We start from the raw sequence: 26,797 nt of genomic DNA, 5'->3' as shown, positions 1-26,797 counted from the left end.
CGAGGAGCAAGCTGGGCTGAGGGCTTCGCCCCCACCTGTGACCCACGGCATCCCCACCGGCACCATCCCTAGTGCTGCGGGCACCGGTGAGGTCATACATGTGACATCACAACCGCTCGGGAACCGGCTGCTCCTGGGGGCGGAGGCGCCCCGCAGCCCAGTGCAGCCGGTTTGCTGATGCCCCCGGCCTGGGGCAGCTTCTCAGGTCCTGCTCCAACTCCTAGCAGCTTAAGCGCCGCTTGGCTTTAAGGACAGAAAAGTCCTGTTACGCTGGGTAACTGCACTGCACAGATTCCTACCAACTCTCTCGTTGAAAACATGGGTTCAGAAATCATTAAACACAAGAACTGCTTTTACACAGGACGCTGCCAGGAATTTCTGCCCCTACCCCCCGATTCACCTCGTGCTTACAAATTCAGCAAAATCCCCACAGGGAGACCATCCAGCACGAGTGCAGCAGGATATCGCTGCTGCTGCCGAGCGCCCAGAGCCGCAGCACTGCTCGTGTCACAGGCGGCCGGCATCCTGGGACACCCTTCAGCGGGCCAAAAAATAACTAGGAACACTTCAGGGAGATTGAAAGACTAGCAGGTATTTGAAACTATTTCATGTTCTTTTCTCTTGATTAGTGTCTGTACAAGGCCATTCAGCACAGAAACTTATGCACCAGGGACCAGACCACTGTCTCTGCCTGCAACGTAGAGAAAAAATTACTTACTTTCATTTTCTTCTTGAATTTGCATATTAACCATGTCAATGCAGTTTTGGATATCATTCCAGCTTAAATAATCTTGGCCTTGAGATGAAGCCTCTGACTTAATAGACAATAGTGTATCAGCATAACTACAAGAAGATACAAAATACATAAAAGTATTTCATATACAAGAAGTCATACAAAGAGTCAGTGAGATGTATGATCTATCATTTAGTGTCTAATATTTTTCTCAATTTAATAAATTCCACATAAAAACTCATCTCCTGCCAGAAATTATACAAACATGCAAGCTGCCTTGTTGGTTCTACACATGCATTTCAGGATCCAAAGAACTGGCCCTACTCCCTAATTCAAAGCACTGATTCTGGCAACATGGAAGGAGGGTAATGTATCACTCCAAGAAGTTGCGGCCTACCATGCAAATACCATTTTAATAAAAGACTGAGAGTTAAGTATTTTCAAGGACACTGCTACGGTCCAGTGAGATTCTACTTAGTTATCAGCAGTTGATTCCCTGGATTCTGTTGAGGGTTTTTTTTGTTTGTTTTCTTTCAAAAGTGCCATGAAATATTTGATTACAGACTTAAGATGACTGATATGCAATATCCTTAAATTTCATGATTAATTGGAATGGAATTATTTGAATCTTGGAAAATTTAAACATTGACAGCAGACTCAAGAGAAAATTAATATCATGTGATCTAGTGGCCAATGCAGCTTCTACAACAGAGGCCTGGTGGTGCCTGGTAAGCATTGTAGCTCTTAAAGCTATTTCAGACATTTCTGCTCACATACGGCTTTTCCCATGACTTTTGCTCTTCCTAACTCTCCACTGAGAATTGGGGAGAAAAGCACTGAGACTCGTTTCTTCACTGTCCCCCTTGAAAATGTTTTCTTCCTCTCTTATGGGAAGCCATTAGGAGTAGTAGCATTTTTCTCCCCTGATTCTGCCCACAGAGAGGAGACGTCAGCGACAGCCATGCCACAGGCTCCACATCCTTCTCCCCAGCACCACACCAAAGGGGAAAGAAGCAACGGAGGTGGGTATTCCTTTTTGCTGCATGACCCTTATTGGCAAGTTTGGGAGAAACTATGGTCAGCTTTTACTATCCTAAGTCAAAAACTAGAGTTTCTACCTCAGCGTCAGCCCCTCCTGCCCGGAAGACAGCAGTGCTCCTTGCATACCGATGGCTGTGGGCAGAGGAAGGGCGTAAAGAACGATACCCCAAGTGCAGGTGCTGCAGCTAGCATCTGCTCTTGTGAGAAGCATTACAGACTAAGATGTGATAGAAACCCTCACGATTCCCATACACATCAGTTAAATAATTGGATCAAGCATACAACTGCCACAATATGTCACACCAAATACCTATTTCCAGCTGAGGTCTGAAATGAAGGGTTACTAGAAGAACACAGCCAAAAATTGTTTCCTGCTCTGATTTGCCCTTCCAGCATTCAGCAGCCTGTGTTTAAGGGCTTCCTGAGATGGAGGCTGTGTATCTACCACCATGCATTTAATACTTGCAAACAGTCCTGTGCTCCATTAACTTATCTAGCATATTTTGAGATCTTGTACGTTCCTTAGTGATGAGTCCCACTATTTTATTATTTTGCGAGAAAGTAGTCCCTATGTAACTTTTAACTTGATATTTGAAAGTTACCAGTCTCTTCTCACTCTAATTCTCTTAAGAAAACAACAACTAAAGGTATAAGAGAAGTTAGCAACTCTTATTAACCTTCCCCATGCCATGCACAATTCTTGCAGACCTACATTATATTTCCTCTCAGGTCCTCTCTCCCAGGAAAGACAGTGTTACCTTACTTCATCTCTTGTGGTAGAAAACCACTGAACACCTCATCTCCCTCACTGAACTTTTGCTGGCTGTACTGTATTCCTTCAGGTAGGATGCAACCAAAGCTGCCTACAATATTCAGCATGTGGATGGCAGCATGGATTTACACAGTGGCATTAAGTATTATTTTATTCTCTATTCTGATCAATTCCTAATGTTTCATTTGTATTGGCTGGCAGCCCTATTCAGGGATTGCGCCAGTGACACCAGTCAAAAACCCTGCGCTGGCTACAGTGGCGCCGCCCACTTTCGTACATGCAGTGTTGCTTCTCTTGCCCACAGGTACCACCCTTGCATCAGCAGAGGCAAGGCGGCAGGCGAAGCTGGCTCCGCTGTATACGCTCTCCTGCCCCTCTTCTGGGTCAGCACAGACCCTTCTTGCTTGTTGACAGGGAGGAAACCTCCCTCTGTCCAAAACACTGACCTTCTCCTATCCTTGCTGCTCTCCCTCGAGCTTTGAAACACGTAAGGGTGGCCCTCTTAGATTAACATCCCTCGGCAGCCTGGCAAAGGGCTTCAGCGACCAGGCCGCTATTTTGCATTTGGCCTCATAATGCTTTCCAGCGCTGCACTGCGATTTCCACCAGCCGTGACCGGGAGAGAACCGGCCCATGCCCCCACACTCTCCCACACACGGCTCACACAAGCTGTAGTGTGGCCCGACGCAGTTTGCAGACAAGCAACGTAAGAGAAGCAGAGCACACAGGTAGCAGCTGGCTGCAACAAGTCATACACGTGGCCGTGACAGCAGCTAGCAGCTTCATAGCAAAGGCTTTACCTTACTGTTCAACATGCGCATATGCCACAGCGTCGTGCCCAGCTATTTAGCAGGCAGGACTGTGCTACATTCTTCACAGACTTCTGCAATTCTTAAGCAAAAAAAGGGTTAGCCTTGCTTTAAGGGGCCTCCTGAACCTTAAGGCATTAAGCACATTATCTCATTCCAAAGATCTTCCTTCAGTATTGCAGGGGTTACTGATTAACAGTTTCCAGCTACAGTTGCTTTGTGTATTAGTGGTCTGCAAAACTTCTTGTCAGATCTTAATGTTTACTTTCCAAGAATATCTCTCCTCCACCTCACATATCCTCTGCCCTCAAACATTTGAGGTTGTGTGGTTGCTTATATTTACAGATACACGACTAGTTTGACAATTGTAATATTTTCTCTTAATAACATATTACACAGATATTTATCCTGCAGCCCTTTTAACTTCATAACCACAACACAGAGGACAGCCCATCTAGTAAGATGCCCACTTATCCTTTTGAAGAAGTTGCCAAGTCTCATCCAGACAAGACAAAATGAACTTTTACCGTTGAAAGTTTTCTTCTTCCAGATTATTGAAGCCAATACATGGATTTCTGAGGTGATTCTTTACTGTTAGGATGTCCTTATTTTCCAAGGCCTGGTTTAGCAACACAACAGCTGATAACATTTCTACAGCAATAGACAGTTCATCATGTGCCAGGTAATTCTGTAGGACAATAATGTGCCTCAGTCAGGAAGCTAAACAAGCAGTGTAACAAATTTGAGTTACACAATCCAGATACCATCGAGGAGATAACACTTGATTTAAGAAATCTGAAGTGTGAAAACAAACTTTCTAACCACAGCAGTGTCACATTAACACACCACTGCTGGTAGAGCTTACTCAGTCTGCTACACATTCTTCCTATCAGCCTTTTTTTTTTGCCCCATAGTCCCATCCATTCTGACCTTCCTCTTTTATCAGGGTGCTACTTTCTACACAACATATAAAATGTAGTTAGTCCTCAGAGTGAGAGCATGCAACAATTAAAAAAGGTCTGCCAATTTGTTGCAACACAAGAGCTCAGCAGAGCAAAGTGTGTCAAAACACAACTTCTGTAATTCAGCGTTGCTTATTCCATCAAAAACATTCATGCAATACATAACCATGGCAAGAGTTAAGTCTGATATTTTACATGACAACATGCTATGTTTGTGCTCTGTCATGGCTTGACTATGCAACATCAGAGAGCAGGTCACAAGCTTTTTCACTCTTACCACAGCATTCTGTTGTTGAAGGCTGAACAGTTCAGTCTGATAGACAGCAGCAGCAAATGAGTGAACAACAGGCAACTGGGCCTCCGGTTTCATCAGTGCAACCAGTGTTTTACTAGGATCACAGTTACGAATTGCAGTATTGATATTGTCAACTGCTATAAGTTCTAGAGAATAGCAGGGAAAGAAAAGCCTATTAATTTTCACATGCCATTTGCTCTTTTATGTCATGTAGAGGACAATTATGTTATCCAAAGAACATCATTTGCTGTCATTGGAGAAAAAGGTACACATATAAGGTTCTTCAAGACACAATCTGCCACATGTTGCAAAAATATTGTCTGTTCAGAAGCATGCAGTACATAATTGTCTGGAGGACTTCAAAGTTTCTGGATTTTTAGGCATTAGAGACCATCTGTTTTACCTTTAATCCCAAACAATGACCTGATCCATCCCAAGAAGAAGGATCTAATGTTCCTCTTGTGTTTGCTTGTGACAGTAGTGATGGCATGTCAGCTCAAGTGCCCCAGGGTCACCTCACCTCAAATGCTCCCTCCCATCTGTTTTGTTTCCTTCCTCTCCTCCTCCTCTGAGCAAGACCTAACTCAGCTATCTAGAACAAGTCTAGCCTGCAACACCAATGACATTTTCACTGTCTGGGTTTCAGGAGGCCTCATAAAATGGGCCAAGGACCAGGAGGGTTGGAATTGTCAGTAGCTAAACTGAGGAAAACGCACATGCTACAGCTTTCCTCAATTCCTCTGTGTGCCATTGCCCATCCACTTCTCTGTCTGAAACTTTAGTCTTCACAAGCACAGCCATCCAGAAATTGTCCCTTTCTCTACAGCTCAAACTTCATATTACGCAGACCACCATCAAGAAGTATAATTGCAAGCCTTCTCAGTGCATGAACTGCTTGTCTGCTTTGTTTTCTGTTGGACTGACTTCAGTAGAGATTTGAACCCCCAGCAGAAAATGCTGAAAAACACTTTGCACCTGGGCAGCCACAGAAACTTTACAACACCCCTTAGCTTAGTCACAGCTCCCATAATTGCACAGCTGGAGGAGCCAACTCTGAAGAAACCCAGCCCAGGACGCACCCAGGAACAAGTCACATTAAGATACTACTACTTGTCTTGCGCAAAGGGAAACAACCTTGAAGGTTAGAGCACACAGGGCAGAGCAAAGAATGACAATTACCTAAATGTCATTTCCATCAGCAAAATAACCATCTCCTCCACCTTATCTTATGGCTTTTCTTTACTATTATCTAGAGTATGTTTTTAGTCACCACTAACTGCTCAAGCGTGTACAAGACTGCTTGTACAGTGGACACCACCCACACTTTGCATATGGAGCAGCATTCAGATCATATTATACAACATGCAAACTTTGAAAACCTTTCTAAGTAGCCAGGCCCACCTAAATAAGCTCTTCTCTCATTTCAACTATTCTGAAGCACGGTCATATGTTGTTCTTGTCAGCTCTCTTTTTTGCTATTCTTGAGGTTAGAAAAAGCAAAAGGGTCTCAAAGCTTCTGCATGCATGCTTTCTTAGAGAAAAGAGGAAAAGACAACAGAACCAGACTGTGTAGTCAGTAACTAAGCCGTTGATTTCCAATTTAAGAACAAAGCATGCAACTTGCAAACCAAACTGTTTTCACATTCCAATAACAAAAACTGCTATTTCTTCCTTTTTAACAAAACCTAAGAAATTCATAAATAACTTTCCAAATCACTGTTACTACATCACCATTTCTTTCCCATTTCCTTTACAAAGGAGCAACTCCTTCACAGGAGCAACTCTTTCACAGGAAAGTCCGGCACACCATGCCTATCCTAGGCTAACATTTGGTGTGTTAAGTCAAGCTTATCTTCTGGCTTAAGCTTACCTCACAGTACCACCCTTAAGTCACATTACAAAAGCAATCAGCCTGGATCCAAAGCACTGAAAATAATGCCAGAGACAAAACAGCCACTAAGCCATGCCAGGCGCAGCATGAAATGACAGCAGTTTAACCAAAGCTGGATCTCCTAGCAAAGAAGTTGCCAGTCAAAAGAAGCAACTGCCAACACATGCACTGCAAATTTAGATCCCCCTTAACCATGTTTTTAAAAACTAATTTTTGTATTTTAGCATTTGTACTGTGACATTCTTAGCAGGCTAAGAACAGATTAGAGATGTGTATCTAGAAGTGATAATAATTTTCCTCTGCTATGTGATTGCAAAATATTTTTCCATTTGATCATTCTATTTTAACTCTACAAGAATTGTGGTCACTCCCAAGTGGGGGTTAACACTGCACAGACGAGTATTTGTTCAAGCCATCAAGCCATGCACTGTGTTCAGTTTTAGCCAGTGTGTTTATCAGTAGCTGAAATTATTCAAAGAAAAAAGTGTTAGCTATCTCAGATAAAAGAATATATCCAACGCAGCAGACATTGGTGACTTGGCAATTGTGACACTGAGAAGAACAGTAACAAAAATAAAATGCAACTCATATGGTTTCAGTTTCAGAAACCCTGTTTACATGCAAGGAATGGTGGATTCAATTAATCAGCTTAATTAACAAATTAATGAAACAGTGATGGTAAAAATGAATATTAAGACAGTTACTCACTAAGCTTGTGAGCCTCAGCTTCCGCATTGGCAACACTAACTTCTTTCTGTATTTCACTTTTGTCGAGCATATTTGGAAACCCTGCTATCTAACAGATCAGAAAAAAAGATTCAATTATGCTTTTAAATGTATTGGGGAAGAGGGATAAAACCCTTTGATGGAACACTAGGATTGGCTATTGACCGAGCATCAAATACAAAGGCACATTTAAACACAGCATTTATTTTCTCCCCATGAAATTTTTATTTTGATCTTATTTGAAATGATGAATTTTCTTCTAAAAGCTCAATTGCTCCAGTACTCTTCCTCCAGTGCTACTGCTCCAATATCACCTTTTTTGTTGTATTCAAATTTAAAACTCATTTTCAAAACAAGCATGGTATTGGGGTTGTATACTATACCTCAAGTTTTCTTTTTACAACTTAATTAATAACTTCTTATGAGTGCATCATGCTTTTTACAGCAAATGCAACTAGTTTGGTATTGATTAGTAAATCAGTCATTTTTAGTCCTTTAGAAAATTGTTCCATAAGTGATGCTGAGTACAGAGTAAAGTAATTTCTATCTTGATTAAATCAGGGGAAAAAATTGAAACTGATGTGCCAGGGTAGTACCATTCAATTACCTGCATTTTCTGTTCTTTAGAATCACACAATTGCATTAGGTACCATGAGGAATTTTGCGGCAGAACTTCAAGTAGGCTCAGAGCAGGACGGTTCAAACCTGCCATCAGCGCCACTTCATCTTGCCGGTCAATAGCCTCATTCACTTGGACTAAAGCTATGTGAACTGAAATGAAAACAATGCTTATAAACAGCAAATATGCTTTGCAAAAAAAAAAAAAAAAATCCATTGCTGTCAGCATCTCACTTTTTGTAAAAGCCAACTAGAGTGTCAGTCTTTATCCAGCAGAGGATTATATTTCAAGACCAATTCTAGTAAAGGAGTTTCTACCTCAGTATGAGCCCAGGTGGGAGCAGTTTGCCCACAGGTAACTTTAACGAATGGAAGCTTATGAATGAATTTCAATTCTAAATAGAAGAGGGGGTCAAAATTTACAGAATTCTGCACACAACAGGAGCTCACAAACATAAAGAAACAAAGCAGGCAAAAATGATTTGATCCTGAACTGAGTCCTTTCAGCAAAAAACAAATGCACAGACAGTAGTCCCCAAAAGATTAGCAAAGAAGGAGCAGCAAGAAAAAAAAAGCATACTGTTGTAGAGAGACATTAACTACTTCAGTATGTGTTATGAATTTCCACAGAAATATTTTATTCCTGTGAAATTCAAGTCAGTCTAAGCTTGAATCTGGAAAATCATTTGTGTTCTACGTCCACACTTTCATAAGGATCCAGAATGGCTTACTGTTGATCTTATTGATATTGCCTTGAATCTCAGCTTGTGTCAGCAGCTCTTCATAGACATCTCTCTCCTCTTCTGAGATTGTGCCATTCTAAAAAGAAACAAAATCTTTGCTAGTAAATAAAAAGTCTGCAGACAAACAGCAATTAGCGTAGCCATTAAAACTGAATCAACTGAAATATTTACCCGTTTACTTGTAAACGAATATTTGTTGACATGAACCAAAAAATTGCACTTTTTAATTGGGTGAGCAATATTTAAAGCATTTCTGCTTCCTGTAAAATATCCATGTAAAAATAGTATGAAAAACATGAATGAGCATATATACTGTGAGTGCTAATAAAATACCACTACCTTAAGTCTTGCATTTGACTCTTTCCTCCTTTTAGCTTCAAAGAGTTCAGTCTGATATTCCTGTGCAAGTTCCTCATCCACATTTAGCAACATTGCATTTGGGTTCCTCAGAGTTACAATGGTTTGCTCTGCTACTCTCTTCTCAATAGCTTCATTAATTGCTATTACTGCAGCATGCACTAAAATTAAAAGCAGAATCCAATATTTCAGGAAGCAATGAAAAATACTTAATTCAAGCGCTTTTGATTCCTCTCCCCCCCTCTTTTTTTTTTTTTTTTTTTTTTTAAGAAAAAAGCAAAAAGCAAACAATAGCATGCTATTGACATTATAAAAACTTAAGTTTCTTAATTAGAGCTGGGGAAATTGTCAAGTAACAAGAAATCACTTAGCTGTTGTTGCAAGGCAACAAAATAATTCTATTGAGAGTAGAAACAAAAGAACCGAAGGACGACAGTTTGTATGTACATATGATCATGTGAGCAGCTTAGCAGCGGCCTGTCAAATTCATGCCCATTTGCACAGCTGCCCCATGCATGTTCCCAGTTCCTTTAGCTTAAATCTCTGGGACTGCCACCCACCTCACCTGAGACACTTTCAGAACACCAGGTTGGAAACCAAGTTGGAAACCTTTCATAACATATATTTCTCATATCCATTTATTTCTACTGTCACCATTTCTTCTGATCTATTTGAAATGAATGTTTAACATGTACGTAACAATCTACATATTCCCCTCCAATGTGCCCCACTTCTGATGCTTAACTTAGATGACAGGAACTGAAAGCACTTTTCGTACCATTTCTCTTAGTTGAGTCACCTTGTGTGTCCATAAAGACATAAGGGACATACAAAAGTATTGTCTAAAGTAACTGTATCTGAAAGATTGCACACGAACACAAGGACATTCAAACTCCACAAAGCCTGTCCCTGGAAAAGAGTTAAGACTTCCCAGGCAGGGCACAACCCTTCATACCACATCCACAACTTTGCCTAGGACAGAGACTGTCTCCTTTCCTAAGTGAGGTCCCCCCGGACCAGGAAACCAAGGAGGATGGAGACGCTGATGTACTGGACCCCAGTTCTGCCTCCTGCAGAGCTGCGGGACAGCAGCAGACAACTTCAAACAGGGGGGGAAGAGCACCCAAAGGGCTTCTCAGGGTTCCCTAAAAGTTATTGCATTGGCAGAAGGGAAAAAAATCCCCTAGCACTTCAGTACAGCCAAACAGCTCATTGACATTGCATTGCTGCTAAATCTCTCCTTTGGGAGAACAGGAGAACTTCAATTCCTAACCAAATCCTTGACTCCAAACACAAATCAAGATTTTAAAAGCCTGAAATGTTTTTCCATACAGAAGAATTATATAAAAGTACAAACCAAAACCACTTGGCAGCTGAGTCAGACATAGAAAATCCTTTGGGGGAAGTGCCAACGCACTCTGCACGCCCTTGGGCCCCAAGGAGGAGCCTGAGATGAGTCTCAAGGAAGGGTGTCCTCCAGAGCCTGGGAGGGTTGCAATAGCAGCTGCTGGACAAAAACCCCAGGATATTGCCTACCGGCAACCACCATCCACCTCTGAAAGATTTTACAGGCGTTACTGTATATAATGTAATTCCTGATAAATATTTATCTAGATACTGCTCTGGAGAAGAAACACTCTAGGTGACCTGAGATCTTTTCCAAGCCTGTTTTTCTGCAGTTCTGCAATACACTCCTAGTGTGCCCTTCCCATTTATCATCAGAGCAGCTTGTCTAGAATTAGACATCAGAGAGATGTTAGGGGCAGTATCTGAACACCATTTTTCCTATCCTATCAATATTATTTTGAAATTTGCTTTCTAGGTGGCCACCTAGCATGATTTTGCTAAACTGGAAAAGAATATTCAGTAAACACACTTCTCTTCTGACTTATATTTAATTTATGGTCTATACATGAGCTTAGAGCCTTCAATTCCTTTCAGTGTATTAAGAAAATGAAAGATGCTTGTCAATGATTAGGAAACAAGTCTTTAACGTGACCAAGGAACACACAAGCTTAGTGAAGCAAAACACAAGAACACACCCCTGGAAGTTGAACATAGGCAAATTAAGCATAAAATGAAGCAGTGTGCTCTCAGAGAGGGCAGTTACTAGAACAACTTGCCTACTTAAGAGTGGATTTTCCATTGCTAGGCATTAAACTCATGACTGAAAGTTGTTCTAAAAGAATTTCCTCTAGCTCAATTCAGTACAGCAGCAACTTCAAGTGGCTAAGATATCACTCCTGTGTCCTCGTGCAATAACACATGTATTGGCAGGATGTAGCCTCTCCCAGGTGTGCAAGATGCCTCGCTGACGTGAGCAGCATGCTTTGGAAGCAGCATGTTAGATGCTTCTTCTGCAGGACCTCTGCTTCAATCCTCAAGCGTGTGAAGCTCCCATAACAGATACTTCTTGTTCCGGGTCAAGGCATGTTATCTACAGCACACTCCTAGCCCAAAGAACCACAGTCAGCATCAGGAAAGCCTACTTTTCTATGGGACACTGAAAACACTTCAGAAGTTATAAAAATCTTTCAGAAAAAGGGAGTTGCAGCCCTTTCAACTCTGTGGGAGGAAGGAAGCTCACTGGAAAACTGTTTGATAGCCACAATCTCTGAAAATTTGCAAAACAAACAAAGACAGCAGACAAAGCATCCCTCCTTTCAAAGACAATATCTTATGAGCTACCTTGGCAAAAGCATGCACAACATCAAGCTATAGCAGGCTCCAAAAGATACAACACAATGAAAATGAACATGAGGAAGCATGTTTTAAATTAAGATCTGGACGTTTTAGCTCATGTTTTAAGTAATGTTATGAAGCAGCTTGTTTAAATCATGCTACTTTGCCATTAAATACTTTGCAAGGTCTAACAAAGTTGTGATGGTACTTAATTATAATGCAGTATTTTATTTTTGCCCTGCGTTTAAAGGTTAGCCTACAGCACTATTGTTGGTTTTATCAATGATCTACTGTCCCACTGAATGTTCTCAACTGGCCCTTCTGTTCTTCAGTTTGCTCCTCTAAAAAGAGACAGTATTTTCAGAACAAAATAACTTAGCTCATGCATGGATTTAAGTGGACACACTTTATTTGATGTCCTTTAAGTTCAAGCAATTTTTTTTTTATTTCATTCCACAAAGGAACTAAAATGCAGAAGACGACACGTGGATAGGCTTGGACAGCAAAAAGCATTTAATTTTTCTTGTAAGTGGAAGCTGTCTAACATAGATTTAAAAGCACCAGAACTGTGCATCAAATCACCTAAAAAGGAACAGCTTATTTCTGATGCTCCAGGGGCAAGTGCCCTCCAGCAGACCTTTCCACTGCTGTAGGACACACCAGCAGTCAAAGTTGCCTGTGGAGGCAGGCGATTCCTCCACGTACCTGCCACCAGCCACCATATGGGAGAAAGTGGTCCATCTAGTCCAGTGTCATCCTCACAGCAGCCTGACCAGGTGTTTTCACAAGCAGTCCAACACAGGCTGGGGGCACAGAGAGGATATCTTGTTCTAATAAAGGTCTCCCCCAACTGAGTAGTCAAGGACTGGCTTAACTTGAACACAGGTTCCCCCTAAGTCTCTCTGTTATTTGCGATGGTTGTGGTCATGCTGTCACCATTAGGCTAGTTGTGCAGCCTAATTACACACTGTGAAGTACTTCTGATATTTCATTTCTAATTTGAAGCTTTTCAATTTTATTCAGGATGCTGTCTTCATTAGCCCATTGTACCTTGGGGTGTGGAGGCACAGAAAAAGCTCAATTTGTCATGCCAAAGGCACACCAACTACCAGGACACTAAGCACAGGCACAAGCTGGTAAGAAAAAAATCTTAGTTTCTGGTAACACCTACCATGTTTCAACATAGACACATAAGAGAAGATACATTTTCTGCTCAAAAATGCAGCCTGACAAATTGCAGAAGGCCTTATAACAATAATGCAATGTGATAGTCAATGAACACTTAATAAATACCAAGAAATGTAAGTAAGAGATGGCAAATTAGATGAATTAAAAATAGACAGAAAGTAATTTAGAGTTCTGTCAGTGTATTCAGTAGAAAATAGAACAGAAACCACACTTACATGCAGCTTCATCCACTGATAATTCACTGGCCAGAATCCCACCGATTTTACTAAAAGATGGCATCTGTATACCATACTTCTCCAGCTCCTTTCGCATGTTGCTGATTTCTTCCTCTGTTTATATATATTTATAAAAAAAGAACCATTAACAGAACCAAACCTTAACAATTTCTTCATGAATCACCATGTCTACAAATACATGTGCAATTTCTTAAGAGAGTCTGTGGCTACAGATTAACAGTTTTTCCTCTCCATTTTGAAGGGCTCTCTAAGATATGACAAGTATTCCACGTAAATTCACTCCCTTCCATCCTTCAAAGATTGACATTCATTAAAAATAGCAGCCTCCCACCTATTTAATTAGGATGCATTCAGGACAACCGTGGGGGAGGAGAAAGAACATAATGGAAAATATGTACAGTGTTAGCAGATTTACAGGCTGAAGAAAATTACCTAACATATGATTAGATAAGCAGTTTATTACCTGTGAAGTCCACTTTTCCAAGTAGGTCCTGAATCTGTGGTGCTAATCCTAGTTTGAACAGATACAAACTGCAAAGAAAAAAAATTAGAATAAAAAATTCTGCATGTTTGTTGAGGTGTCTGCTTTCTGCACAAGTGAAACCAATGTTTGTATTAGTATAACTGCCACTGAAATTCATTCTTTAATCCTTGATTTTTGATAGACAGATGTGGAATAAACTTATCTACAATTTTCTTTACGCTGTATTTTAAGTCTTACAGAAAACTTTTTTGACTTGATGTTTCAAAGAAGCATCTCTAAGAGACAAGAGCAATGTATCTCAGATCATAGGTGATATGTGAAAAAGCACAAAACCCTAATGCAACTAAAGAAATTAAAAAAACAAGCACTAGGAAGACCAAGGTATGAAGTCACTTCAGTACAGCTTATCGCTTTGGACCTATGTACTGTTTCAAGTTAAGTTATTACACCCTTATAATTAATAGCTGAAAAGAGACGCACCCAAATCACTGACATCCTTGTTACTAAATGTAGATGAACAAGGACCTATATGCCCATCCAAGCTCCCCTCACACACTTATGGCATTACTTATTTTGTTTTTTCAAAATGAAGTAAGCTTAATGTAAGAGTGCTTTCCAGGAACTACTGCTTTTGTTCCAGCATAGCATGAAAACCTATACTAATTAGTCCTAAAGCTCTGTAGTGGTATCTGAAGAACAGCTGAGTAAATACATATTTTATCCATATCTCCCCAACACAAGGCAGGTATTTATCTACAAAAAAGGGGGATTTCTATAATTTATCAGTGAAATACACAATGAACAAGTGAGTTTTGCGAGGAGGGCTCAACTCTCAGCAGGTAGATTTTAAAAATAGTGTTTTAATAGCTTGTTCCTTCAAGAGGATTATTTTGCCTCTTTTTTTTTTAGCGCCTTTACCCACAACTTTGTATGCTGCAGATGTGCACTGTGGCTTGGGGTTTTGCTGAGGGGCACATTTCCTTTCCAGTTCTCTCTTAGCTACTACTGACTTGCAGGATGAGATCTCAAAACAAGTATTTGTAGCCGACATTTATTTTTAAGCACAAGAGTCAGTATTTCATCTGCCGTGCTACCACGGCTGCTCCTCCACCCTATCACAACCTGGACAGAGGCAAAAAACCCCTCACGTATGCAAGAGACTCTTCCGACTGCTGCAGCCCTCCAAATCATTGCAACTGCTATTCTCACCTTTCAAAGCAGTCTTAAATGCAAGTTAGCTATACCAGAGAAAAACTCTGACCGTAGTACCTATTGAACCAGGCCCCCCCTTTACCCTGCACTGCCTGCCAATCCTTCCTTGCAGCCTTTTAAGAGGTTTTGCTGCAAGTTGAAGGCAAGGGCACAGTCCCGGCTGCAGTGCTCGCAGCACAGGGGGTCAGACCCGCAGTTACAGAAACCGGCAGCACCGCAGGGACGCTTTGGCTTTTCAGGGTCACCATGCCGGGGAGGCGCGGAGCAGCAGCGGTGTGAACACCCGGGGGCCCTGGTTTCGCTGCTCAGCGCCGCGGCAGGACGCCGAGGGCTTCACCGCGGCGCTCCGTGGTGCCGACGAGCTCAGTAGCCACAAGGTGGTGCCGAAAGGCTGCTGCGGGCCTTCGCGGCGACACAGACACTGGCAGCCTGCAGCACGGTGGGACTTCACGTGGCAAACAGCGGGCTTAACACTTTCACACATGTAACCTGAACCTCAGAGAACCCGTGTAAAAGTCACAAGCAGAGGGGCTGGAGTTGAGAAAGCTGGATACGAGGCACCAGGAGCAGGAGAAGCAAGGGGGAAATGGCAGCTCCCAGTGCGATTCCCTTCGTGCTGCCCACACACATGCACTGAGCGCAGTTCTGACGCACCACAGGTTCTCGGGTCTTGCTGTTAAGCTTAGCTCATGCATAGCACACCATCCAACATTTCCATGCCTGTGTTTGTCATACTGGTATTAAAGAAAGAAGTATGTTTGTTACTGCATCACTTCCTAGGAAAACAATGTCTTGACGCTGTCAAGCTTCGGAGGGATAGCTTGTCCGGAACGCAGTGATCCGATTCCAAAGATGATCTGCAAGCTAAATATTTACGGAAAAATTTTTCTAAGCACTGCTATTTAGGAAAAACAATCACTGTTAGCACTTTACTTTAAATGAAGCAGTTCTTAACTTCATTTGCCTACGTCCTAATCCAAACCAGCTTTTATAAGAAAAACGGTGCATGAAGTGAGAACTAGACCTTTGTGTTTTTCAAATCTTAATCAATGTTGCAACAGGGGAAAAAAGCGTAAAAGTAATTATGTTTAACAGGAATCTAGAAATTGTTTGCTAAGACACTCCTTCCTGCATAGAGCTGTGATGTATTTGACAGTGCAAGTAGTTTCACATATTGCAAGGGCAACATTCCCCTTTTCAGGCTTGAACCAGAACACTCATCCTAAAAACATGTTTAAACCATTTTGTTTAGAGTCATTGCCTGTCTTGAGGCCCTCCATCTCAAAGATCAGCAAAACCTCAAAGAACCAAAGACATTCCCTATGAAGTGTTAACATTTCATATGTCAGAGACTCTGGATAGATGGGACTTTTTGCTTCCATTACCTAGAGTTAAGGGTATTTTACACTCTAAGGGCCAATTATTTATAATTTTAACAACTTTAAGCGTTTCAGCTAAATTATGCATGCTGACTGTGCTTCAGTCTGAATTCATTTTGGAAAGCCTCAACTAAAAATGGCTTCATTATTTCCAAGGATGAGGGGAAGAAAATATCCTGTTTAAAAATAATCCTATAGTTTTGTTGGAAAGCTCAGGGCTACTGATGTTTGAGTAACAACTTGATAACAGCTAAAAAAGAATGGGAATTAGGTCAACCTTTCAGCTCGCAGAAAAAGTGCTCCATTTTCCCAAGTTACAAGCCTTTGAAATTTGAGCATGTGCTCCAAGATGTATCAGAATTTAGCATTTAAACCCTATGGTGAGTCTTCATATAGCGATCATGTTCATATGCTACTGATGCAAAGGGGAAAAGCTGGCTTGCACTTGCTCTTTCTGGATGCTGTGGTGCCAGACACCAAGAAAATGGGGATGCCAGCTTTTCAAAACCCAGCAGTTGGTGCGCTAATTCCCAGGTGGCCAGGAGAGGATGCCATGACAAACACGGAAGACCAAGCAGGAAAAAGAGGCAGCGATATGCGGCGCAGGACCGGGGGAGCGCAGTCAGTGGTTCCAGCAGTGGCAGAACTGGGAACAGATCTGGGTTCCTGCAGCGCCATGTCCCTCTGCTGCCGGCGCAATGGTGAGCATTGCTGGCCAAGAGCGTCCCATCCCTAATTGCTGTTTCCATGCTGAGAACCTGACTGCGCCCAGCCAGCCTGCTTTCTACGTAGTCTGTATGCAATTCAACAGAGTTACTGGAGTCTGAACTGAAAGACAATTGTGACATGCATTTTAGGAAAAGACATGCAGATAAATAAAGCTTGACAACCCTTCTAGTCTCACATCCTGCATGTGATGCATGCACAGGGCCCTATGCTGTCACGGGAAAGTCTCATAAGCAAATGCATCACAGGAGCTTCTCCCCTTCCCGTGACTTGATACACTTGATTTTATATAAAGCCTATTTCTAAAATTGTAACTCAGAACTGCAGCCAGAGTTATAACTTTGTGCTGCTATGCATCAAGGAAAAAATAATGTAAACAAGAAACTTGGAAGTGGAAGCCAAGATGACACACTGACCAGTTCTGATACTAGCATAAATCCTGAGACAGGTCAAGCCAGAAAAAGAAAAACTCCTATCCAAAGGCCAATCCCTTGCAAAATCCAGTTCAAGAACAAAAAGCAACACTGGCATTGCAATCAGACAGATCTGTAAGAGATACCTAATGGATGGCTTATTTTTCATGTAGCATTCAAATCCACAATTGATGAAGTCCTTCATACACGGGCAAACAAAGATCTGAAAACCCCACTGTGTTCCGCCCCTGCAGAAGGTCTGAACAAAGGCGGTGACGTCAGCGGAGGGGAACGCAGCCCACCACTTCAGCCTGGGCTGCTTAGCATTAGGAGCCCCATGCGTCCACTTCAGGAAATCGCTTCAAGCTTACATAAGACACTTTGCTGACAGAAGCGACTGCACTACATAGTTTTAGGCGATAGCTACCCTCAGACGATCCTGGTGATACTGCACAGTCGATATTACACCAGGCGTAATAATTTCAAGGGGCAACACTTGTCACAGCCGACAAACACAAGAGTTGCCAATTCCAAACACTCGGCATTTGAAAGAAATATGTTGAACTCCGCATATAAGAACCAATGAAGTACAGGAGCGTGCATGATTTCAAAGATTAGACTGTAAAATGTTTCTATTACAGCATGTACTGAGTAGTTTCTGACCTATACCCCTGGGGCAGTTGACATGCCTATGAATGCCATTAGGAACATAGAAGAAAGTCTGGGGCATAAGTTAGCTATGTCTCTGCAAGCCTAGTATGTAAGAAAGTTAGGAAGGAAGACGACCTCCATGTGCAGAAAATGAGCTAGGAGAGCCACAGAAGGGAGGAGCTGTCTGCCAACACCGCCACCACTTGCGCTAGCGACAGGATGAGGCAGATATTCTGTACTTTTAGAGTTAAACATCACAGGGAAATGCTTAAGGCAAGAAGAAAAAATCTTTAGCTGTACTTCAGTGATGTAACCAACACCTTCCTGACTTTGCATTACATCAAAGAGAAAGTTCCTCAGAACTTTTAAACCTTGGAAAATGTTATATTTCAGATGAATGACCTCAGAATACATTAATTATTTGCTCCTCTTTTGGGATAGGACTTCAGCATCAGTTTCACTCCCTGATGGGCACTTCTGCACCGTGGTTATACTAACGTTTTGCAAAGGTTTTGTTCATTTGTTTGTTTGTCTTACTATGTACTTCAAAGTGATGCATGCATGTTTGATGAGGAGGAAACTTAGTATATATACACACTGAGAGAAGGATGTCTGCATTAAATTCAGTGGTTCTTCATTTCTATTTCAGAAATAATTTGCCCAAGAGTCCTGACAAAGTTCAACTTACACCTCCAAGTTTAAATTAATAAACTTCTAAATTGTGACAGATTCTGACATACTGGTTACCCTAAAGACATTCTAGGCTTACAATCCTAAGTTTGCCAGTTACTTTAGCAATCATTCCCATCACCAGTTACCTTAGAGCATGAATGCAATATATCATTCTAGGTATGTTTTTCCTGTCGTAGACATCTGTAGTCTCTGGATAAAAGATCTAAAAAACAAAGAAAAGCCAGTTAAAGGAGAACAGAGATTACTGGGCAGAAAAGTAGCTAAAATGGGCTCTCTTTAGAATCGTATCTTTGAATTGTAGAAGGTTAACTTATTTCTATGCAGTTATGAATTAATTCTCTTCTGAGGCCCTACATTTTATCAGTTATTTTATTTTCATGAAGAACAAAAGTTATTTAATAGAAGGAAAAATATGGAAGATAGGCAGATAGTATTTTAGCAAGGTTTTTTAAAAAGTCCTGTGGCAAGAGCTCAGCAAGTAGAATTTGTCCTCCTATACACACCCAGAACCTCTGATATAGTTACAATCTGCAAAGCTTCATTGTGAGCCATCAGCATCAAAGATAGTTTAAAAAGGCTAAATTCTAATTATCAGCATCCTCAACTCTGTAAACACTGCCACCATTTACAGAGAAAGATATTCAGACTGAGGAATGTGAAATAATTTAGCCAAAAAGTCACATCATAAGTTCCAGTTCCGGTTCTACCACTAATTTGTTCCTGGTCTTGGTCCCAGTCTGAGGTTCCAGTCACTAAACACTTTCTCCATGAAAATAAAATAGATGACTTGGCTAGCCGTGAGAGCTGGCAGTATGCTCCCATTGCACAATTCCACATTTAACAGAACAAGACAATAGAGCAAGTTGGGAGCACAGTGCCCTCTTCATCATTTGGTCACAACCGCTTTGGCAGACTTGGAAGACCTTTCAGCCATGACCCTCCTCAGCAACAGGAGCAAAACCTTTTGGAGAAGGAATGGCAGGGTGCAAATAAGACAGCTAGACAGCAAACCGAAGCAGCTAGCCAGCGAATAAAGCCAACAACACCCGATCTAGAAGAGGCAGGGCCTCCTTGTCCTCCCATCTGTACAGCATTTCTGGTGGTAGCTACAAGCTCCCCTTTCTGGCCATGGGGCAGCCATGGGCTGCACATGGGTGCCAAAACCTCAGAATAGCAGAGTGGATGTTTCCACATAGCCCTTTCTAAAAGAATTTTCATCTCAAAAAGACTCACTGGTGCCCAGAAACAGGAGCGGAAGGGGAGCACGACAAGTGGAGACCAACAAGAAGGAAGATAAACATGAAAGGTGACCCAGGAAAGCAGCTGCAGGAACAGGACCAGCACAGCCATGCAGACACACTGGAGGGTGCAAGGACAGTCTAGAAACAGGGCAGAGACCGAGAAAACTAGGACACACGTGAAGAGGAAAAGGCAGCAAGAACATGACAAGAGGTAGTAACTCAAAGGGAGCAAGTATGATTCAGTTTTCCATTTTAAATCATACTCCACTCAGGCCCCTGCTGAGAGGCTGCACTAACAGTAAGATGCAGTTAAAATACTGCCAGCTTTCCCATTTGATTTCCCAGGACAGAAGTAGCCTGAGTATCTCCACCCACGGCACATCTTCTGCAGCAGCCTCCGCCCAGGCACACAGAGCAATACTATATAACTGACATCATCACCGCTTTCAGCATTACCTTCTCTTTAAATTCATTTCCTGAACTAGCCTTTCCAGTAGAGCTGCTGTAAGCAACTACTTAGGTTCAAGCAAATGAAAGGAAATGTCAGTGGGTCTGTGCCTTGAGTCATTTTGTTTTCTATAATTTAAATGCTTACCTTAGGTAGACCAATGGACTCCATTGCTCTTAACCATTGCACAGTATTATCAGTGTGTCGGAAATGAAGGCCTGATCTCTGTTGGAAGCACAGAAGAAAAAGAAGAAAGATCAAGAATAATGCAAAATAAATTCACTTATTATTGATCCTCCTCTTGCTTCCCAATTTTATACTCTGAAGAGCAGCTCAGGGAATTTTCCCTCTTTTGACCTGGAGACCAAACCATCACCGCTACAATACTGTTAGTGAAGAAGCGTAACAACAGCCACATGTTGTCTCATTTTCTTATATCACTTAAGCGAGATTTGTATACTTCTGGATGCACTGTGACTTAAGGGATAATTTGTTCTCCCTTCAGTAGTCTTTAGGAGTAAAGGTTGGCTGTCAAACGCCAGGGACCACTACACCTCCAAAATATGGAAGCGGTAATGCCCCTCAGTGACACCATTAAAGCACGCAAGCTCTCTTAGCCACTACTCAGCTCCAAGCTGAGACAAGGTTTAACTACTGTGGGGAATTTTTCTTAGTTGTACTCATGGTGCAAAAAAGCTGCTTCTTCTCTACCTGTTTCATGACCTAGAGCTGCCAGTCCCTTATCTTTTACAACACTAAATCAATGCCTAAACAAAGTAATGAATGGGCAACAACCATGCAAATCTGTGAAAGTTTTATGGAAAAATTCATCTCATCAACAAATCTCACTAAGCAAAGCTAAAAGATGATAGAAACTCAAAATTTCCAAAGCCATATATAAAGGGCTTCAAGTTGTACTTCGGTGTGGGAATATTTTTGTGGCACCACAAAGCCCTATTGCAAGCCATTCATGCCCCCAACCTATACATACCTCTAGTCCCTCCTGTCTAGTGGGACAAACTAGTCCCACTTTGTTACCAAATGCTGAATACAGGAGTCAGGATCTGCCCTCCCCAGCAGCCTACAAAAGCAGCAGTCAAAGAGCAAAGCAGGAAAGTGCTTTTGTTTTAAGAGCCAGGAGAAAGGGGGAAAAAAGCCTGAACTCCAGGTTTGGAGATTCTCAAGAGAAATATTTAAATGTAAGCATGATTCTTACCTTACATAAAGACTCCATTAGCCATATGGGAACTAGACAAACTTTGTTTCTAATTTCTCAAATAACAACCAGTAATTACTATACAATAGTTACAAATGCAGATATACATTTCTCAAATTTCCCTCCTCTACAGGTTGAAATAATGCACCATACATGAATATGTATGTATATACTATTGAGGATCATGGAGTTAATGAACAGCTTGCATATGTAGCAAGCTAAATGTAATTACTGGCAGCTTGATTTTTTTTTCCTCAGTGATACATCAGACAACACAAACAAACATACAGATCTAATAAAGTAAATGTCCTCCAATACAAGATGAGGAAAATTAAGAATGGTTACCAAGTTTAATTACTGAAGTGCCTTTGGCTTCAATTCCTAGTGAGGAATAATTGTGTAAATGGTAACTTTCACGTTCTCCCTGGAGTCAGAAGTACAGTTTGTTCAGCTTTAAAAACATTAACTGGATTTAACATAGTTTTTCTAAGTATAAAATGTTTCCAGCTTATCATAGTGGCTCCATCATGCTACCTATCTTCCATCTGGTAATGACAGGCTTACAGAAAAGGTTAACCAACAACGCATGTGTATCTTTAAGAGGTAGAAGAGAAACATTAAAACATTTTGTCTGACTGGTGAGAAAACTGAAAATATTATTACCTTATAACGCGTCTGCTCCACATCGTAGATTTTTTTGTCTGACACCACATTAGGGGCAAAGAATTTTGCTAGCTTGGCAAGGTAAACACCGTTCCTTAATCCTTCTTCCAGCTCAGTAGTAGGGGGCAGTTCTTCATGCAAGCAGACCTCCATCCATCTACAAATACATTGTTCAACAAACATTTTGTTAGTTGTAATTTTAACAATATATTAGAACCGACATCTTTCCCCACATCAATCACGCATTTAGAAACAGCTACCACAAAATAATCAAAATTAGTAAGAAAAAAGGGTACAGATTAAGAAGAAAATTTTCTCGTGTTTATTAACATGGCAGACCAAAATAACTAGAGAATCAGATCTGCACTTGATGTTATTGACCCATTGGTAACCAGTACACAAAGCCCTTTGAAGTAGACATGAAATAAATTAGACGCCTTAGGAGGCATTTTCACATTGCTGCCTGAAAACTCTCAGATCTTTTCAACAGCATTGGACTCTTAACAGTAATTTAAGCTGGAATGAGAAAAAAACATGGAGAACTGTTATGGTGTCTAAAAACAAAACAAAAGACTATAGAGCCTCTGCCTGGGGCCTGAACCCCTGGGCCACCACCACCAGTCACAGCCACGGTGAGAGTCTCAGCCCACAGCACTGGCGCAGCCCTCGTCCTGCCCCCACAGCACGACACAGCGCTCCGGCTACGCCGCTGACGTATGCAACGCCATTACTGATGGAGGAGCAAAGCCTTTTCTGTTTAAACAGCATACATTATGCATTTCAGGGCTCTCTGAAAATGATTTGGTTGAAGCATATTCCCTCTGCGCACCAGTGGAAATAGCTTCTTGTCAAGCAGTGACTAAATCCCTCTTGAAGGTGATGAGCTAGTTCCACTTTTTGCAATTTAGTGTTAAGATATTAGAGAGAAAATAATTAATACATAATCATTTCATAATGCCAGTAAAAGATATAAAACATTGTTCTGTATTACCCAGTATGTTTATACCGAGCAGCCACAAGAAACTGCTACGAAAATAGTCCTGAAAGATCAGCACTGGAATGCTGATCACTGGAACAGAAGTTCCTTACATTGGTGGTATTTAACAAAAAAAAAAGCCCTGTGATACTGTTCTCGTTTCCAGCTGCTAAATCACATAAGAAATATAAATCTATTTAGTGCCTTCCAAAGACTTTTTTTTTTTTTTTTTTTTTTTTTTTGCACTTAGGCAATTTCTGTTGTGGTTAAGAGGATACTAATATTGTTACAAATGAACGAGAACAAAGCTGGAGACATCAGTTTGCTTTACTAAGTGTCATGAAGGCAGACTCGCTGCACGCGGTGTGAAACAGCATCACAGATCTAGGATCGCCTCCAGAGGGGCGAGCTGGGAAGCCAGAACGCTGGAACCCACGTTGAAAGTGGGCCAGGTTCTCCTCACTGCGGAGGAGAAAAAGCTCACTACATCATTTTGTTTCATGTTAGAGCTCAACACAAATGACCTATTCCATTACACTTTTGGATTCATTACAGGACATATGAAAGTTGTTTCACTGAAGCACAGACTACCCAAACAGCTCTTCAGGAAACCACTAGCCATAAATCTTGGACAATATCACACAAAGCTGCATGGAAATGAGTGTCATTAGGAGAACTGCAATTTGCAGCATAAAAGCTGTTTCAGTGAAAAGAATGGTTTCAGTGACACATTTCTGCACTGCATATTTATGCTTTATAGATCCATGCCAAGGACACTAAAAGTCATCTTTATTAATGACATTCTATAGGCTGAATAAATATACACACTGAAACAAAACATCACAGCATTTGTCTTCTCTGAAACGTAGGGTAAGGAAGAAAAGCAAAGAATATTTGCTCTAGCCTGTAGCAAATCTGGGCTTTGCCTGAGCCAACTACTTATTTATATGGAATTTATTTCCTAAAATGTGTCTTCTAGAAGAGTGGTACAGAGAGCAGAAAGAGCCTGCTGACTAATGAATGAGAGGTATTCACTAAGAGCTCGGTTTGACCTTGCTGTCACAGGAGCCATCTCCAGTGAGACAAACCGTATGCTGCCTCCGCAGCGTTCAGCACATCGCACTAGATCCTTTACACTCCTCAAGCTCAGTTTTCTTGTTAAGACATTTTTGACATCTTTGGCCCAGGGAATCAAAAAAAGATTACATAGGAACTTTCTTTAAAGTTACACACACAAAAAAATGTTTTTCTCCCCTCTGGCACAACAATTTGCTACTTAAAAGCAAGTTCTCCCTATCTTATCTCTTGGGTCCAAAACCAGCTGTTGCAGCATCTCCCCCCAAAACCCAGCCACGCCTTGCCATTTGTTGTTCCACTGCAAGCGGCTGTCCTTGTGCCCCCCTTCCAGAGGTTGAGCCACCTCCACGGACAGCAAGTCAGCCTTCGGAGCAGGCCTAACTTGCAGATTATATAACCCTCCCAAATTCCTATTCTTGTGGCACAAAGTGCTTGCTATTTATAGCCTGCCACTGTTGAGAGATGGTGGAAATGATGCATTTGGGCGTTCTTGGCCCGGTTTTACAAGAGGGCCCAGGCTAAACCAAGCTGCTCCGGCCCCCACAGCGCTCCATTGAAGCTGCTGACCTAGGCTGAAAAATCACTCCCCCAGCCTCTGCAGCCCTCCTGCTTTTCAACAACAAAACAACTGTTCGGGATTTGTTTACTGCATGGTGACGAGCCCATAAAATAGTCCAAATCCATCCTTTTCTGGAGAGTGAGACTGCCCCCAGCCATTGAGTGGGTAGAAGGAAAACAAGGAACAAACAGGAAACTGCATGATGGAGGAGGAGGAGAAAAGAAAAAAAGGACAGCTAAACATATGAGGGAACAGCCCCCCTTTAGAAAAGGGATGCTAGCGACTCAGTAGAAGTTAGAGAAAGGTAAGGGGAGCAGATCTGGAAGATGACACAAATTAAGAGGGTTTTTACATTTGTAGCTAAAATCTACAGATGATACTCCTTCTAGAAAAAACGGGATGAGATCTTCTCACAGGCCTGCAATGGGCCAGCTGTAACTTACAGCTTTGGAGAATCAGACTTCAAAAAGGAGACAGCTATGTATTACAGGTAACAAGTTTTTAATCAATGTCAGGAAGTTGCAGGGCTACGTATCTACAGCAAGAGCTACTATGAAAGGATTTGCTCTTTTGTACATTTTGTCAGCGAGGAAAAGCCTCAAGATTTACATGGAATCCTGCAAATATACAGATAAACCTAGAAGTTTTAGTTTTGCATACAGCTGCTCAACTCCATTACTTTCTCTCTAGTATCTGTTGTGAGATCTGCAGCACTTTTCTTTCCAATTCTTGCAATTATAATAGTTTTGTCCAATTTGCACTGATTTAGTGAAAAGGGATTTGTGGTTTTAAACATAAAAAAACATTACTTGCAGGGTTGCAAGGTCCTGCTCTTTAAGAGGCAATTCAGTAAGTTGATGAAAGTGATTATGCGATACGGTGCCTAGAGCAGCAGGCTGGACTGAAAAAAATCCAGAAAACCCTTCCACTTCTGTTTCTCTAAATGAAGCAGAGGATATCCACCTGACAGTAAGGATTTATAGGTATCTTTGGAGCACTGTTTTTCTTTGGAGGGAAAAGCAGCGTTGTCTTTGGCTCGCCACTGTTTTTCCCAAGCACACAGTACCGCAGCCTCAGCATTAGATTTTGATGACTGTTGCATGAACTGTTCTCCACAAAAAACTAGTTAATGCCATGGCTATGCAAGACTTAGGGCCTATAACTCAACATTGGACTGTGTTTTTCTTCAGTAAGAAACTTGTGCAATAAGACTTTCATAACTATCAAATGCACATAGGCATATCTATCATTTCTTTTTTCTGGCAATGCAATCTTACAACTAATACTGTGGTTTTAACAATCTTAATGTGCTGACAGGTGTATGCCACGAAAAGTAGCTGTAGCAGTGAACAGGATGTTTATCTTGGTCACTACTTTGACTACAACTACAACCAAACCCAAACTAATCTGTATTTAAAGTACCCTTCTCTCTTCTCAAAACTCATGGCACAAGACAAAATACTGTCATTTCATTTTCTGTTTTAAAGCAAGAAAGCAGAATAAAGAGAAAAAATGGAGTTTATAAATGGTACCCTCAGCCCCATATGCTAGAAAAAGGCCTGAAATGAAAAAATGGCAGCATCAGCCCCCGAGCTGAGATACTTGCCCTGGTCCAGGGACCCGGGCAGCCCAGACTTCAAGCCTACGTGCTCCATGGTGGAGGGGGGAAAAGGGAATCTCAGGAGGCAGATTGAAACATGCAACAGCCCTGTCCTGGGCAGCACCAACAAAAGCTTGCCATCATTAAAACAACCCTGCAGAGCTACCCATGTGAATTTTAACCTTGTCAGTTGGGTTTGAACAAGTGTAAACAGATGTTTTCCTGAAAAGAGATGCTTGGGATCATAAATAGAGCAGAAAGCAAAGCTACCTAGCTTTTATTTTCAGAATGCTGCACTACTTGTCAGCACAAATAAGGGGATTTTACCTTAAAACAAAACAAAGAACAAGATGAGACTCAAAAAGTGGAAATAAATGTCCAAAACTTCAATTTCCAATACTGAGTA

General features: G+C 41.5%; 1 protein-coding gene across 7 annotated transcripts in view; it reads right to left on the bottom strand.

Annotated features, from left to right (window-relative positions):
• Window positions 1-26,797, bottom strand: part of LOC112987024 (ras GTPase-activating-like protein IQGAP2) — a 126,746-nt gene that overhangs the window by 42,205 nt on the left and 57,744 nt on the right. Inside the window, exons 3-14 of one of the 7 annotated variants that reach the window (XM_026106661.2) lie at window positions 22,180-22,336; window positions 20,448-20,525; window positions 18,737-18,813; window positions 13,517-13,584; window positions 13,033-13,146; window positions 8,927-9,108; window positions 8,579-8,666; window positions 7,837-8,000; window positions 7,212-7,299; window positions 4,595-4,758; window positions 3,883-4,043; window positions 719-843 (exon numbers count right to left, since the gene is read on the bottom strand). In XM_026106661.2, coding sequence (XP_025962446.2) covers window positions 719-843; window positions 3,883-4,043; window positions 4,595-4,758; window positions 7,212-7,299; window positions 7,837-8,000; window positions 8,579-8,666; window positions 8,927-9,108; window positions 13,033-13,146; window positions 13,517-13,584; window positions 18,737-18,813; window positions 20,448-20,525; window positions 22,180-22,336 — 1,466 coding nt within the window. The remainder of the gene's footprint in view (window positions 1-718; window positions 844-3,882; window positions 4,044-4,594; window positions 4,759-7,211; window positions 7,300-7,836; window positions 8,001-8,578; window positions 8,667-8,926; window positions 9,109-13,032; window positions 13,147-13,516; window positions 13,585-18,736; window positions 18,814-20,447; window positions 20,526-22,179; window positions 22,337-26,797) is intronic. The other 6 variants (XM_026106662.2, XM_026106663.2, XM_026106664.2 and 3 more) reach the window with 6 other exon arrangements.

The sequence above is a fragment of the Dromaius novaehollandiae genome, chromosome Z, assembly GCF_036370855.1.
Source record: "Dromaius novaehollandiae isolate bDroNov1 chromosome Z, bDroNov1.hap1, whole genome shotgun sequence".
Taxonomy (NCBI): domain Eukaryota; kingdom Metazoa; phylum Chordata; class Aves; order Casuariiformes; family Dromaiidae; genus Dromaius; species Dromaius novaehollandiae.
This window is presented reverse-complemented; position numbering and strand designations above follow the sequence as displayed.